This window comes from Centruroides vittatus, unplaced genomic scaffold (genome assembly GCF_030686945.1).
Source record: "Centruroides vittatus isolate TY-2023 unplaced genomic scaffold, ASM3068694v2 contig_862, whole genome shotgun sequence".
NCBI lineage: Eukaryota > Metazoa > Arthropoda > Arachnida > Scorpiones > Buthidae > Centruroides > Centruroides vittatus.
The window spans coordinates 39,241-54,346 of NW_027122562.1; the positions used below are offsets into that span (position 1 = coordinate 39,241).

General features: G+C 33.7%; 1 protein-coding gene across 1 annotated transcript in view; it reads right to left on the reverse strand.

Annotated features, from left to right (window-relative positions):
• The window catches only part of LOC136982700 (uncharacterized), a gene marked incomplete at its 3' end in the record, with an annotated part of 79,432 nt that overhangs the window by 35,871 nt on the left and 28,455 nt on the right, over positions 1-15,106 (reverse strand). Inside the window, exons 9-12 of the mRNA XM_067279274.1 lie at positions 12,087-12,181; positions 3,385-3,464; positions 2,716-2,782; positions 1,668-1,733 (exon numbers count right to left, since the gene is read on the reverse strand). Coding sequence (XP_067135375.1) covers positions 1,668-1,733; positions 2,716-2,782; positions 3,385-3,464; positions 12,087-12,181 — 308 coding nt within the window. The remainder of the gene's footprint in view (positions 1-1,667; positions 1,734-2,715; positions 2,783-3,384; positions 3,465-12,086; positions 12,182-15,106) is intronic.

Consider the following 15,106-nt stretch of genomic DNA (forward strand, 5'->3'; position numbering starts at 1 on the left):
TTAATATATATTTGAGAAGTTTAGGTAGAGTTACTGAGAGAAATGAATTGGCACTATTTAGTATATTCTAAATTGAATAATCTACTAGATGACTGTAATTAAAATATCCTTCAACACTGTCTAGAAAAATATTTAACAATCCAAAAGCAACTCTGTGACAGCTTAAAGATACTAAAAAATGTTAAATAGTTTTGTCATACTCCAACTGCCTCAGCAATAATAGCTTGACAATGCCTCCACATACTGAACATAGCATATAGTAGTTTCTGTACAAACATCTCATTAATAATCAAGTAATTAATTGTGCATTCTTTTTGCCTGGTCATCTCATTCTCCAGATCTTAATTAGAGTAATTTTTGGTTGTAGGAATATTTGAGAAATGTGGAGGTTGCACATTTAGCAGTTTTGAAAGACAGTATCACACTGATGTAAAAGTCATCTTACAGTCTGTCATTAAACACACTGTTTAGCCCTTCAGGTTTTAACACTTCAGAATGGGGACCAAATTGAGCAGTATTCCTTGCATTGCTAAGATATCTGTATAATGTTTTAGCATGATTATCTTGTACAAATAAAAATGTTTGGCATTTTTGGTTGCTGCAAGAAACATAATGGCAAGTTTTGGTTCAAATTATTTTTATAGAAATGTCTTATGCATTTCCTGAAATACATCAAACATGATTTGGTTGCATTTGAACTACTAAATCTCTCTCTGTACAGCACTGAATAGGGGTGCTTTAATTCAATCAAACCAATACTTACTTTACTTTTTTGATTAATTTATACTTTAAATTGTAGTTCTTTTTTTAAAAAAAGTTTCAATTTAAAAAACCTGTATATGACCATTAAATTAATTCAAGTAAGTTTCATTTTTACATTCTCTACTTATATAAAACAACATTATTATTGTGTGCACAATCCCATAACATCAGAACATAAAATGATTTTACAGCATTTTGTTTTAAAAATTCCTTTATTTCAAAACTATCAGTTTAATATCTGTAAATTTCTGTAAAAATAAATGAATTCCTTGATTTGATACCAAATATAAAAGTTCCCTGACTTTACCCTATTACATAATTTCCTGACATTTCCTGGTTTTCTGAGTTTTCTTAGTGAGAGAGAACTTTATTAGAATGTTTAAAAATTATTTTAAATTAATTTATATTTGAATGGTTCATTATCAAATATTATTTATAAGAGAAAATACACAAAAATGAAAAACTGCTCAAAATGAAAATCACTTACACATAATAAATATTGAAATGTTTTTACTGTATTGAAAAAAAGCATAACTAAAACTATCTTATAAAATTATAAATCTAAAAATGTAAATGTTGAATTTATAATTTCACAGGATATTGAATTCTGAGATGCTTTAAAATATCTGTTTTTAAAAATTCAAATTTTCAAAATTATTGCACAAATTTTTGTCTTAAATAAAGTACAAAAGGAGTTATTAATTAAAATTTTTTATTCAATTTACTCTTGAATTTCACTTTTAATTTATGATATATGTAAGAATATAAAAATAAAAACAATTTAAAATTCAATACAGAAATAATATTTAACTTAAAATTTTCTTAAATTTTTATAGTTTTTATTATTATTATAGATAGTAGTTAATAGTTTTCTTTATAATCATATTAGTAAAAAGTATACTTACTTTGAGTCTTGGTCTAATTATTTTCACAATAGGAGGATAAAATGGATATAGTTCCATAGAAAAGTTCTAAATTTAAATGATGCATAATAAAGCTGAATAATTTATGAAAATTTAAATATAATAGTAAATTGTTCTTTTATTTTACTTACAACAGAAAACAAAAGGAAGAAATACTACAGTCTACATATAACTTAAATCAGTATGTTCCTTTAAGAGAATTATAAGTTATATTTTTGTATAAGTTATTGTAATTTACTATTAATAAAAATATTTGATAAAGATATTGAATAAACAATTGAAATATTTAATCTGATAGTCCAAAGCTTTTATAACAAATTGAAATCTTAGTTTTTTAAAATTTTTATCACAGTTTAGTCAAAACAAATTTGTAAAATATATTATAGCAATAATTTTATATTAATGTATCAGAATAAACTAATGCATTAATATAAAATCAGGGCAAAATAAATTTTATATAAAATTTACATTTGTTTATATTTTATTGTCACAGAGCTACAAAATGATATAAAAGTAAATTATGTTGAATTTTTGATAAAAATTTTATTAATTTAATCATCAAAAATTTTTAAATCCATATTATTTACTTAATCATATCTTATAAATTTCTTATTTCATATTTATTTAAATTTCAGTTGGATAATTATCAAATATTTCAATGATTTTACTTTCTTTAATTTCCAAATATTTTTTAAAAGTTCTGCTAATAGGATATAACCATTAAGTTTAAATATATATTCGGCTTTTGTGGATGTATAGCTTTGTAACGGGTTAGTCATTATTTATTTTTAAGTTTAAAAGTGGATTTATTCAAACTTTTTAAACTTTAAAATAATAATGTAATAAAATAAACAATTTATTGCATTTTTCCAGAAGTGAAATTATAATTATTTACAATGTGTATATAATTAAATAATATAAATAAAACTATTGATTATATCATTTTAAAACAGAATCAGAATTTTTAAAAAAGCAATTGAAATTATTACTGAAAAAAATAAAACAGTATTTAAAAAAATAATATACTTACCAAATGCAGTTCAATATAATTATATTCAAACATCTTTTCCAAATCCTCTAAATCTTTGGATAATAAACTGAAAATCAAAAAATTAATTAATATTTAAAATATTATTACATTAAATACAATAACCATCATATAAACATATATTTTCATAATTTTCTAATTATATATGCAATTAGTTACTTATAATTAAATAAAATTCTTGTAAATTTCAGATTAATGTAAAATACAATATAGTTCAAGATTTAATTTAATTTGATAAATTAATAAAATATTAAACATTAAAAATATGCATCCAATTTAATGTTGTTTCATAATGATTTCATTAAATTGTAATAAACTTTTATTTTAATTCTTTCTGCCCTGTGGGCACTATGAGTGTCTTTCTTTATGTCCATTGTGGATTCAGCTAGGTCCACAATGGAGATATTGCTGAAAGACAGAACATATTCAGAATGGACCACTCACAAAAAATTCCAGGTGTTGTTCACCTGGATTCAATCTTGGGTCCCCAGAGCAGTAGACTGATGCCTTAACTGTATCAGCCATCTAGCTGTCAATTATAATAGACTATAATCCAGCATATAAATTTATTATTATTAAACACAGAAAAAATATGAAAACTTAACGTTATTGCACTTATTACAAAGAAATCTAAAAAGCTGTAATAATTACCTTTCAGAAGGAAATTTTGATATTTTTACAATCCAGTGATAAACATCATTATTTACAGCCTCAGCAATTATGCCTGTTTGCTATTAAAATATAAAAATGCTTAATTTTGCAAATCTATTTTTAAAAATTTTTATGACGTTTTATTTAAATAAATAAAATATGTTATAATCTATACAATTCTTTATTAACAACATAGATAATTAAAATGAAAAAAATGAATATAAAATTATTGCAAATAAATACTGTTTAAATTAAATTTTCTTAATCAGTATTATTACAACTATAAAAGATAGAATTTTGATTTGGGAAATTCAAATAAAATTTTATTTTTTATATAAATTTGTGGTGATTTAATATTACTAAAAAATCAAACAAAAAATCTAAAAGAATTTTTGCTATTTTTAAACGATATTAGTATAAATTTGATCACTATATTTGTTTAATCTATAAAAATAAATAAGTACAGTTTCGTCTAGAAGTCTTAAAGTTTATTTTATTTAGTATTTTCAAGGAACCATAATCCTCATTGTCAAAATATTCTAAATTTATATTAAAAAAATTTATATGAATTTTATATATTAGAACTTTTATTAATTCCTGCAACAACAGATTACAATTAATACAAATAATAATAATATCACTAAAACTTAAAATGTAACTGCAAATATCTTACTTTTCACATTTAACTTACAACTTATAGTTAAGATTTTCCCTCAATGTTCAAAACATTGATCTATTTGATAAATTAAACTCGTTCATCTGATTTTAAAAATATCATTTCCTAGCAATATATATCTTAGAATATTATATAAAATTTTTCAATATAATTATTATTTAATTTTTTAAGATGATGTTAGTTTCTTACATTGATTTAGGGTCCATATTTGTAGGTCTAACAGATTTGTGACCAGACATTTGGCCAAAAAAGTAAATGCCAACCATACAAATATACATGTAGGATATTTTAATAAAATCATATATATTACACTTATTACTTTAAAGTGACATGGATTGGTGTTATACAATGAAGACCAAGACAATGAAGACCAGCATTTGAACCCAGAATGTGGAACACATTAGAGAGAACCACAGAAGGCCTTCTACAGACTACAAACTCTCTAGAAGGATAGGACAAAGAATTTGAACAGAGAATGACAATCACCCAATCTTCTGTTTGTTGTCTAGTTTCAAAACTAAGAAAAGAGCAGTTGGATTGGGAGTGGGCAATTGAGAAGGCTTTGATAAAATGAAGTTCCAGATATTAAATACAAGACTGACATTGAGAAATATGAGGAGTATCCCAAAATTGATTTTTTGAGAGCAATTGTCAACTATCCTTAAATATTTAAGAACATTTAATGTAATCTTTTTTACAGAAAATACTGTGGCGATACGCCATATTGTTGTATATATATATGTAGCGTTAAGCCTAGTATTAAGTTTCGTTAATCCTTTGTTCTATGTCTGTTCTTCGAATTCTCTAACGGTCTTTCCTTCCGGCTGGTGGGGACGAAATTTCATAGAATAACACCGGAAACAAGGTGTGAAACAAAAACCCTGAGGCAAGTCAGGGAGCGGGGGTGAGGCATTCCGAGGCTAGCGTTGAGAAGAAGCGGACGAAAAAGAAAGTGGTCGTCGTCACGGATCGAGACAAAGTGCCGAGGTCGTCTACAGAAAAAGAACTGACATAGACGAAAACAAGAAAAACTGAGAGTTTAGCGATATAGACTCTTTCATTTGATCGGAGCGATTGAAAAGGACAACTACAAGTGACTGCGATAGAAGTCTCCATTTCGTCAAGAGTGAAGACCAGACAAGAAAGAAACACTGGGTACCCAGCATTTTTTCTTCTATTCTTACTCTTTGTTCTTCCCTCTCCTATTTTCTTTTAGATTATAAGCTAGTTTAAGATAGTTTAAGTTAACCCGTATTACCTCTGTGAGAGCTACAAACAAAGACCATTGTCGCGTAAACGCATCAATCCCCTTTGTATGTACACAGTTTTACCGCACTGACCAGATACAGTTATATATATCAGCGGTGTATAGTTGGGATCACAAAGTATATAGTGTATAAAGGACCACGTGAAATAATAATAAAATATTATTCTTTTGTGTAAAATTTCGTATTTTTTTTGTTCGTCCTCATGTACACCACAATGGCGTCCGCGACAGGATCCCAACTGTGAAGAGGTATACGGGCCACACGTGTTATAGGGTTAATTTGTGTTATATCTATTCTTGTGTTGTGTAATTATTATATATTATTAAGATTAGTGTAACAATAATGGACGGCCAAGTCGGTAGTTCAATTGGCAGTAACGGAATGAGCCCCGCTCAACCTTTGGTGGTGACGGGCTTTCTAGGGATGATCCCTATATTTACGGGAACTCAGGGGGACACCGTAAATGTGAAACAGTTTTTTCGAACTATAGAAAATATTGCCCAGCTTGCCGGGTGGAATGATGAAGTCAAAGTTGCCGTCCTGCAATCGAGGCTGAAAGGAGAACCGCTGACGACATTCATGTGTCTCCTTGACCAATACCCCGGGTCGTACGAAGACATTAAGAATGACTTAATAAAGTGCTTCAAGAAAAGAGAAGCTGGAGACAAAGATATTTTGGACCAACTTTTAAGTTTAAAGCAAGGACAAAATGAATCTGTAACGGAATTTTCAATCCGCACAAAAACTCTGTTGGCAAGGGCCATTAGTGATAACGACAAATTGAGATCGTTTACGGACGATATAATTAAGGAAAGATTTGTAAAGGGACTGAAAGGTAGTTTGAAGGGAAATGTATTGAGAAGGGCCCCTAAGACCCTCGAAGAGGCGTTTGTTATAGCCGAGGGCGAGGAAGCGATAGGACTTGAATGCGATCATCGTTTTGAACGTAAAAACGTAAACGTGGGGATAGAGGAAGAATCGGATGCCATAGTAGGCAAGAGCAGTGATAGGATAGTTAGGGGAAATAAAGATGACGATAGAATTAGGGAATTGGAGAAGAAAGTCGAATCACTGGTTGAGGCCGTGAATAAGATGGCGAATAGAGACGAACAGAAGAGCAAAGTAGTAGGGAAAAGGTGTTTCACGTGCGGAGAGATAGGTCATTTCGCTCGAAATTGCCCGGAACGTAGAAAAAATCATTTAAACTTGTAGAGGAGCGTAACACTGGTCAGCATAACGTTCCTTTCATAAATGTGAGACTGGCCGAAAAAGTAACTAAATCGCAAAGAGGTCTTCCGCTAGTGGTAGGAAGAATAGAAGGCGTGAAGTGTCACTTTCTTATAGATACAGGGGCGGAAAAATCTATTATAAATTCTAAGGTGATAAGGGGTATATCGAACCGGAACATAGCACGTGCAACAGCAGACGGTGAAGGCTTGGGAATCAGGGGGATAAACGGTGAAGTGACAGAGTGTGAGAAATTAATACGTGCAAAAGTGGAGTACAGGAATCAGGCGTGTAAAGTGAGGATCGCGTGTATGCTATTACCGGGACACGTAGAATACGAAGGAATTCTAGGGATGGATGTAATTGGGGAGATCTATAAGGTCATAGATAGTATGAGAGTATCCATGGAGGAGAAAACACGTGGTTGTAGCGCGTATATAGATGTACACGATGAATTGACGAGCGATTCAAATATAGTAATTAAAGGGTTAGAAGGTTTAAGTTCGGAAGAGAAGAAAAAGGTGCATGACATATTCAGAAAACACCCAGGTTGCTTCGCCGAACGCGTCGAGGAATTAACGGGTATGATAGGCGAGTCCCACAAACCGATCGTTGATCAGGACAGACCGGTAAACGTGCGGCAATATCGCATTCCCGAATGCCACTTGCCTAAGTTGAGAGAACTGACTGATGCGTACCTAAAAGCGGGGATAATCGAAGAAAGTTCGTCCGCGTGGAATTCCCCAATCCACGTCGTAGAAAAGGAAAATGGGGAGATCAGGATGACGCTCGACCTGAGGCGCGTGAATGAGGTCACTACAACCCAGGAATTCCCTATAGCCAGAGTAGACGAGATACTAAGTAAGTTTCATGGGAGCAAGTACTTCTCAGTCCTAGATTTAAAATCTGGCTATTTTCAGATAAGCTTAGATAAATCTGTTAGGCATGTTTTTGCATTTTCGACTCCCTGGGGTAAATTTCAAATGTGCCGTCTCCCGCAAGGCGCGAAGAATAGCGGGAGGTTCTTCCAGGCGGTAATGTCTAAAGTGTTAGCCCGTTTTGTTGGCATAAATTGCTATGTATTCCAGGACGATATAGTACTTTTCTCTAAATCACTCCACGATCACATATCTCTCCTGGATGAGGTGATAGGGACATTGGACAAAACGAACTTGAAATTACATCCCACAAAAAGTTCTTTTATTGTCAGGCAAGTTAAATATCTAGGCCACGTTATAAGTCAGGAAGGGATACTCCCGGATGTCGACAATATGAAGGCGATACTCGAATTGGAACCCCCTTGTAGTGTGAAAGGAGTGCGAAGTTTTCTCGGGATGGTGGGATTTTTTAGGAGCTTTGTACCTAAGTTCTCAGATCTTGCGCTCCCGCTAACTAAATTAACTAAGAAAAATGCAAGGTTTGCGTGGGATGCCGACTGTCAAGATAGTTTTGAAAAATTTAAAAGCATACTATCGAAACCCCCATTATTGAAACACCCAGATTTTGGGTCCCCCTTTCATTTATATTCTGATGCGTCGGACTATTGTGCAGGCGCAGTGTTAGGACAGAGGGAGGATGGTGAATTCTATCCGGTGGGATATTTCAGCCGAAAATTCGTAGGTGCCGAGAAAAATTACTCAACAATCGAAAAAGAATGTTTGGCCATAATATTATCGCTGCGTCACTTCAGGCCGTTAATTCTTGGATACAGAGTCGAGCTGCACACAGATCACAAGCCTTTGATCTTCATCGGCAATATGAGAAACCATAACAAAAGGATCATGAGGTGGTCAACAGAGATCGCTGATTATGATGTAAGGATAAACCACGTAAAAGGAAAACGTAATGAAGTTGCGGATTTACTATCACGGCCAGATTATGGTAATAAGAAGTTAGAGAAAGATGTGAGCAGTAACGTCATTGATAATAAGGAACTATGGCGGCAGGTAGTGGAATCGCAAGAGAGAGATGACTTCCTAATGAAGTTACGTAACAATTGTAAAAGAACTGACAATCAAGGGGTTACAAGTGGTGTTCAACAGCCTGAATTCCAACTTGACGGTGAGGTTGTTATGAATGTAAAACCAGGAAGAATGGGGCTTAGGAGGTGGGCCCGTGTGTGTGTAGGGAGAGATATGATTGATCGTGTGATATGGTCCTTCCATAGCTCTACCCTGTCTGGCCACCTTGGGGTCGAGAAAACATGTAATATAATCGATAGATATTACTATATAAAAAATTTAAAAAATCATGTCAAGCGTGTAATCAGGGGCTGCAAAACCTGCCAGCAGCATAATTTACACAGAGGCCGAGCCCCATTTCAAGAAACTGAGACCGCTGATTTTCCCCTCCAGAAAGTGGCTACAGACATCATAGGCCCACTTCAGACATCCCAGAAAGGGAATAGATTCATATTAACCATAGTCGATATTTACACCCGCTATGCTGAAGCAATCCCCATCTCTAATCAGTCTGCTCAGGAGATTGCTGATAAAATTTTTGACCATATTATATGTCGGTATGGTTGCCCCAACGTCATTATATCTGACAGAGGGGCAAATTTTACTTCTGGTTTGTTCCAAGGAGTATGTAATGAATTAACAATTAAACATAATGTTACGACCGCCTATCGCCCGTCCTCAAATTCCGTATGCGAACGTTTTAATAAAACCATATGTGGAATCATTGCCCGGATATCAAAGGGCGACAATCGTAATTGGGACAGTTTCATTCACCCTGCTGCGTTCGCTTACAACAACTCAACCCATTCAGCGACTAATGAATCTCCAGCCTTTCTCCTGTATGGGTTTGACCCTCGTTTTCCTAGCGCGTTCCCAGAAGAAAATGTTGGGGATGTAGAACGCCAAGAAAGAGGTCCTGAATTTGTAGATAAGTTGAATGTGTTAAGGAGAACTGCTTACGAATTGGGGAGAAAGCGGAACCGAAAAAACAGAATAAGAGAAAACGACGGCAAAAGAATTAGTGTGTGGAAAGAAGGTCAGAAGGTGTGGTTGCTTCGAAAGGGTAAGCAGAGAGGTACGGGAAAATTTTCCCCAAAATATTTAGGGCCGTATAGGATTATTCGTGTGTTAGGCCCTGTAACAGTTGAACTTGGTAGTAATCGTATAAAGGAAAAATTGGTGGTGCATACCGACCGCCTAAAACTATGCTACTCCCCAGTATATAAAGAAAGTAAGAGAATAGCTCCTCGACATCGCGAAATGCGGGAAGCACCAGTCGAGGAAGAGGAATTGGAAGTTGGGGATCCATATGAATACCTGAGGATGGGGACACCCAACAGAGAACCAAGATCAGGTGTAGGAAACCACCAATCGAGAGAACAGGAGGGTAATAACGAAAAAAAAATTGTTAATAGTAATAAAGATGTGATAAGTCAACACCCGTATAATCTTCGTGGGTGTAAAATAGATTACCGTAAGTTGCATTACGGAGTTTGATTCTTAAGGGGGGGCATATGTGGCGATACGCCATATTGTTGTATATATATATGTAGCGTTAAGCCTAGTATTAAGTTTCGTTAATCCTTTGTTCTATGTCTGTTCTTCGAATTCTCTAACGGTCTTTCCTTCCGGCTGGTGGGGACGAAATTTCATAGAATAACACCGGAAACAAGGTGTGAAACAAAAACCCTGAGGCAAGTCAGGGAGCGGGGGTGAGGCATTCCGAGGCTAGCGTTGAGAAGAAGCGGACGAAAAAGAAAGTGGTCGTCGTCACGGATCGAGACAAAGTGCCGAGGTCGTCTACAGAAAAAGAACTGACATAGACGAAAACAAGAAGAACTGAGAGTTTAGCGATATAGACTCTTTCATTTGATCGGAGCGATTGAAAAGGACAACTACAAGTGACTGCGATAGAAGTCTCCATTTCGTCAAGAGTGAAGACCAGACAAGAAAGAAACACTGGGTACCCAGCATTTTTTCTTCTATTCTTACTCTTTGTTCTTCCCTCTCCTATTTTCTTTTAGATTATAAGCTAGTTTAAGATAGTTTAAGTTAACCCGTATTACCTCTGTGAGAGCTACAAACAAAGACCATTGTCGCGTAAACGCATCAATCCCCTTTGTATGTACACAGTTTTACCGCACTGACTAGATACAGTTGTATATATCAGCGGTGTATAGTTGGGATCACAAAGTATATAGTGTATAAAGGACCATGTGAAATAATAATAAAATATTATTCTTTTGTGTAAAATTTCGTATTTTTTTTGTTCGTCCTCATGTACACCACAATACAATGAAATTGTTTTATTCTTTAGTATACATAAAATAAATTTTTTTATATCATACAATGATATCCTTATATTGTTTTTAAAATTTGTTTTATAAAGCAGTTATGAAGAAAAAAATAAACAATATTAAAAAATAAATACAAATACAGTAGAGCATCGATTATCCGACTTAATTGGGGACTGGGGTTGGTCAGATAACTGAAAAGTCGGATAACCGAAAAGTATGAAAAAATACATTATTAGTATAGTGCATTAGGCCTGGTTTAAATACTAGCCTCCCTTTCATGGTCGAGCCAGTGCTGCCAGCTAAAACATGCAAAAATTTAACAAAAATAATATTAAAGTAGCCATGTGTGTGGAGCCAAAGTGATGTGGAGCTACAATATTTTGGTTATGTCTTATAACCAAATATTGTAGCTCCACATCACTAGCGGACATTTGAATTTAACCGAGAAGTCAGTTAATCAGGGGTCAAATAATCGATGCTCTACTGTAATAAACAAAATGTGAAATGTTGATTCTTTCAGATATCCAATTTGTACTGTACATGTATAAAATTTTGTAACTGTCCTGAGCTTACATAGGATTTATTTTTGAAAAAGTATGTGGCAATTTCAGTTTATTTTATTAATTCTTGAGTTAAATTAATTGAGGTTTTCCTTTCTTTTTTTTTTCATTTTCAATTCAAAATTAATTTAACAATATAAGAAAATGTTAAAATTTTCAAAAATATCATAAAGTCATAAAAAATAATTAAAGTAATATGACATACAACAGAAACATAATGCATGTTTCTATTACTTTTAATTTAATATAATTTTTAAAAATTACTTTTTATATATTTAAAATTCTAAAATATAAGTGATTGTTATTGATTCCAAATCAAACTACATCAAGAATACTAATTATTCATATAAAAACTACTTTTACACAGTAAGGACATAACATATAAAGTCAAATATTAACTTAAGTAATTTATATATAAGGTAATCATAATTAAAGTATCCTTTTTCAATGCTGCTGTCTGAAGAGATATGTAGAATCAGACTTATAGTGCTACGAGTGACAGAGCCTCACATTGTGGTGAGCTTTGGAATTAAATTTTTTCCTTGTAATTTCCTTGCATTTGGATTGTTACGTATCTTTCCAGACATCATTGAGTAAATATATTTTAATATGATCATCTTGTACAATTATAAAAAACAAAAGCAATTAAAATATTTACTTTGGCTTAAGTTTTTAGCTGTTTTTAATTTTACGAATATAATAGAATAACTAACCTCTTCTTGTTTTAAAATTGAAATAAAATCATTAATTAATATTCCTGATGTTGCAGAAGAACTAAAAATCTGTTTACATGAAAGTTTCTTGCAATCTAGAATTAAATTTAATGATTTTTTATTGCATTATAATTAAAAACATATCTATAAATAATCATTAGTAAATTTATTTTAATAATTTTAAATTGCAATTATTAAATTTTATAAAAGATATTTAATCAAACTTCATAAATTTCCAAAAATGTAATATTTAATATTTATGTACTGTACATACATACAAGAAAGACATAGTACACGAAGTGTTTAGCCAGCAGAAAAGAGGGTAAGGAAAAGAGGGAGAGGAAGAAGGAGGAACAGGAGATAGACAGTAGAGAAAAGTAGGATCCCTCTGAACAGCATACATATGGCTACAGTACCTTCTATGTTTGATGTTGGCATGCAGTTTTTATGCTGCAAGGCTGTAGTCCCCAAAGGGTCTAAAAGAAAACCTAAGTGTAGCAAACACCAATAATTGAGTGTTGCCACAAATAGCTAAGTCTAGAAGTTAGTGCCAAGTGGTTGTTAGTAGGAAGACTTACATGATACGATCCAAAAGTTTAGAGACTGCAGTAATCTATGACAACAAAAGCATGTATTTGAAGTTACAGCATATGAAATGGATTCTACCAAACCACCTCTACATGTTCAGGTTAATTTCACCCATGTCATGTGATTAAACCGCGAGCGCTACTGTTTTTTTCCGGAGATAGTTACCTTTGTTCTGTGACATAATAAAAGTGGAGTTTCAAGAACAACCTCCAACATTAAATTTTGTCAGCGTTTAGGTAAAACACCTACGGAGACTTTAAAATTGCTAAGAAAGGTGTATGGTAATTCTACCATGGCAAAGTCGAAACGTTGGAGGTTGTTCTTGAAACTCCACTTTTATTACGTCACAGAACAAAGGTAACTATCTCCAGAAAAAAACAGCAGCACTCGTGATTTAATCACATGACATGGGTGAAATTAACCTGAACACGTAGAGGTGGTTTGGTAGAATCCATTTCATATGCTGTAACTTCAAATACATGCTTTTGTTGTCATAGATTACTGCAGTCCCTGAACATTTGGATCGTACCACGTATATCTACTTAATACTAATAAAGCTGAAAGTGATTGCGAATCTTAATACTATTTAACAGCTAGACAGACAGCACAAAAGGAAACAAAGACAATGACAAACTAGACGAGATGAACGAACCAACAGAGACAAATGAGCAAGACCTCAATTTTTTATTTTTAAACATTAACTTACTCACTAACTAAACTAACCTACCATAACCTAGGACGAACCTAACCAGAGGACTAAAGCTAACAAACCCCAATCTAATTTAACCTAACCTATCATATCCTAATTGGAAACCAAACTAAGAGTCCCTAATCTAAGTTACAATTAGGACTAACTGAATTTAGACTGAAAAAAAGACAGAAAAAAGAATTAAACTACAAAGTGAAAAGGCAGCTAAATGCTGACAGTTGAAACAAAGCAAGGAAAAGCTAATTGCCATCTGTGCCCCTGGAGTGAGTGCTCTCGAGAGCCCCACTAAGGGATATAAATGTGAGTAGATGATGGAACATTGTATGTGTGTGAATGAGTTGGTACAGATTACAAGGCCAGTTGTATCCTTCAAGAATAGACAACATTGCAGAGACAACCTCTCTTTAGAGGCTATGCCTCTGCACAACAGAGGCATAGCCTCTAAAGAGAGGTTGTCTCTGCAATGGAAATAGTTGTTCCTGGTGATTGAACATGGCAAGCAGTGAAGATAGGCAAGCAGTGAAGATGGCAAAGCATGTGATGTGAAGCATGGCAAGCAGTGAAGATCTGTAACGTATTTTTACTTTTTATTAAGTGAAGTGGTGTTTGGTCCTCCTGAATACCACAGTCGCAATGTGAATTGTCCCCAAGGTTAAATCTATGCCAGTATTGCTGAAAGTTGCCGTGTCCTGTAAGTAGCCGAGTGAGGGTGAAACTAGGGTAAAAGTGGCGAAGAATCGCATTAGTGTCAACCTTTGGGATGAAAGTGTAGGTGAGCCTACCAATGGTGTCATGGTCCCAGTTATCTGCAGGAGTTGGCAACAGAAACAGGTATTGACCAGATAACTATGCATAAAATTTTATGAACACAATCTGCACATGCACAAAGTTTCTACTAAATGGGTGGCACATGCACAAAGTTTCTACTAAATGGGTGGCACATGCACTGACAGAACTCCAAAAATGGACACATCATGAAATGTGTCATGTAAACCTGCAACAATATGAACATGAAGGATGCCATGTTGAACAGGATCATTGTCACACAATCAGGGATAAATGTTCCAAATTGTTGCACAATGCAATCATCCTTCATGATATGCTATAGCCATACTGCACAGTGTTAACAACTGTTTATAGCACTGGAGATGAGAAGTACTACAGCATCTCCCTACTCCCCAGATCTTTCACCCTCCAATTACAATTTCATATAGGGTTGCCACCTATCCGGGTTTGACCCTGAGACTCCGGGATTCAGTGAGTTATCTCCAGGCTCTGGGGTTAATTAATATTTCTCCGGGTTGTGCAAGTTGAAATGAATATGTACAAAATTATATGCAAACTGTCGCGTATATTTCTTCCCCCGTGTACCGAATTACTAGTATGGTGCTCGTTGGCTTAAAGACATAACGTCTATAACTGGCATAGGCGCAGTGCTGCTGCGTGCTGTTTAGTTGTACTCTCTCTTATGACTGTTCTGTCAAGAGATGTCTATTGAGAGTGACATGATATGGCCTACATAGGTGACAGTTTGATAACCAGTGTTCGGGTTGGATGATGATTAATGGTAAGTTATAGTATATAGTTACTCTATCGTCCCACGCTCTAGTCAGTCTCGAGCAGGTTAAACAGTGTTACATAACAAACGGTTCTGTTGAACCCTCAAAAGAAATATATTTTATTTTTATTTTTGGATGTTTTTTAAGTCTCCAAATTTTTTCAA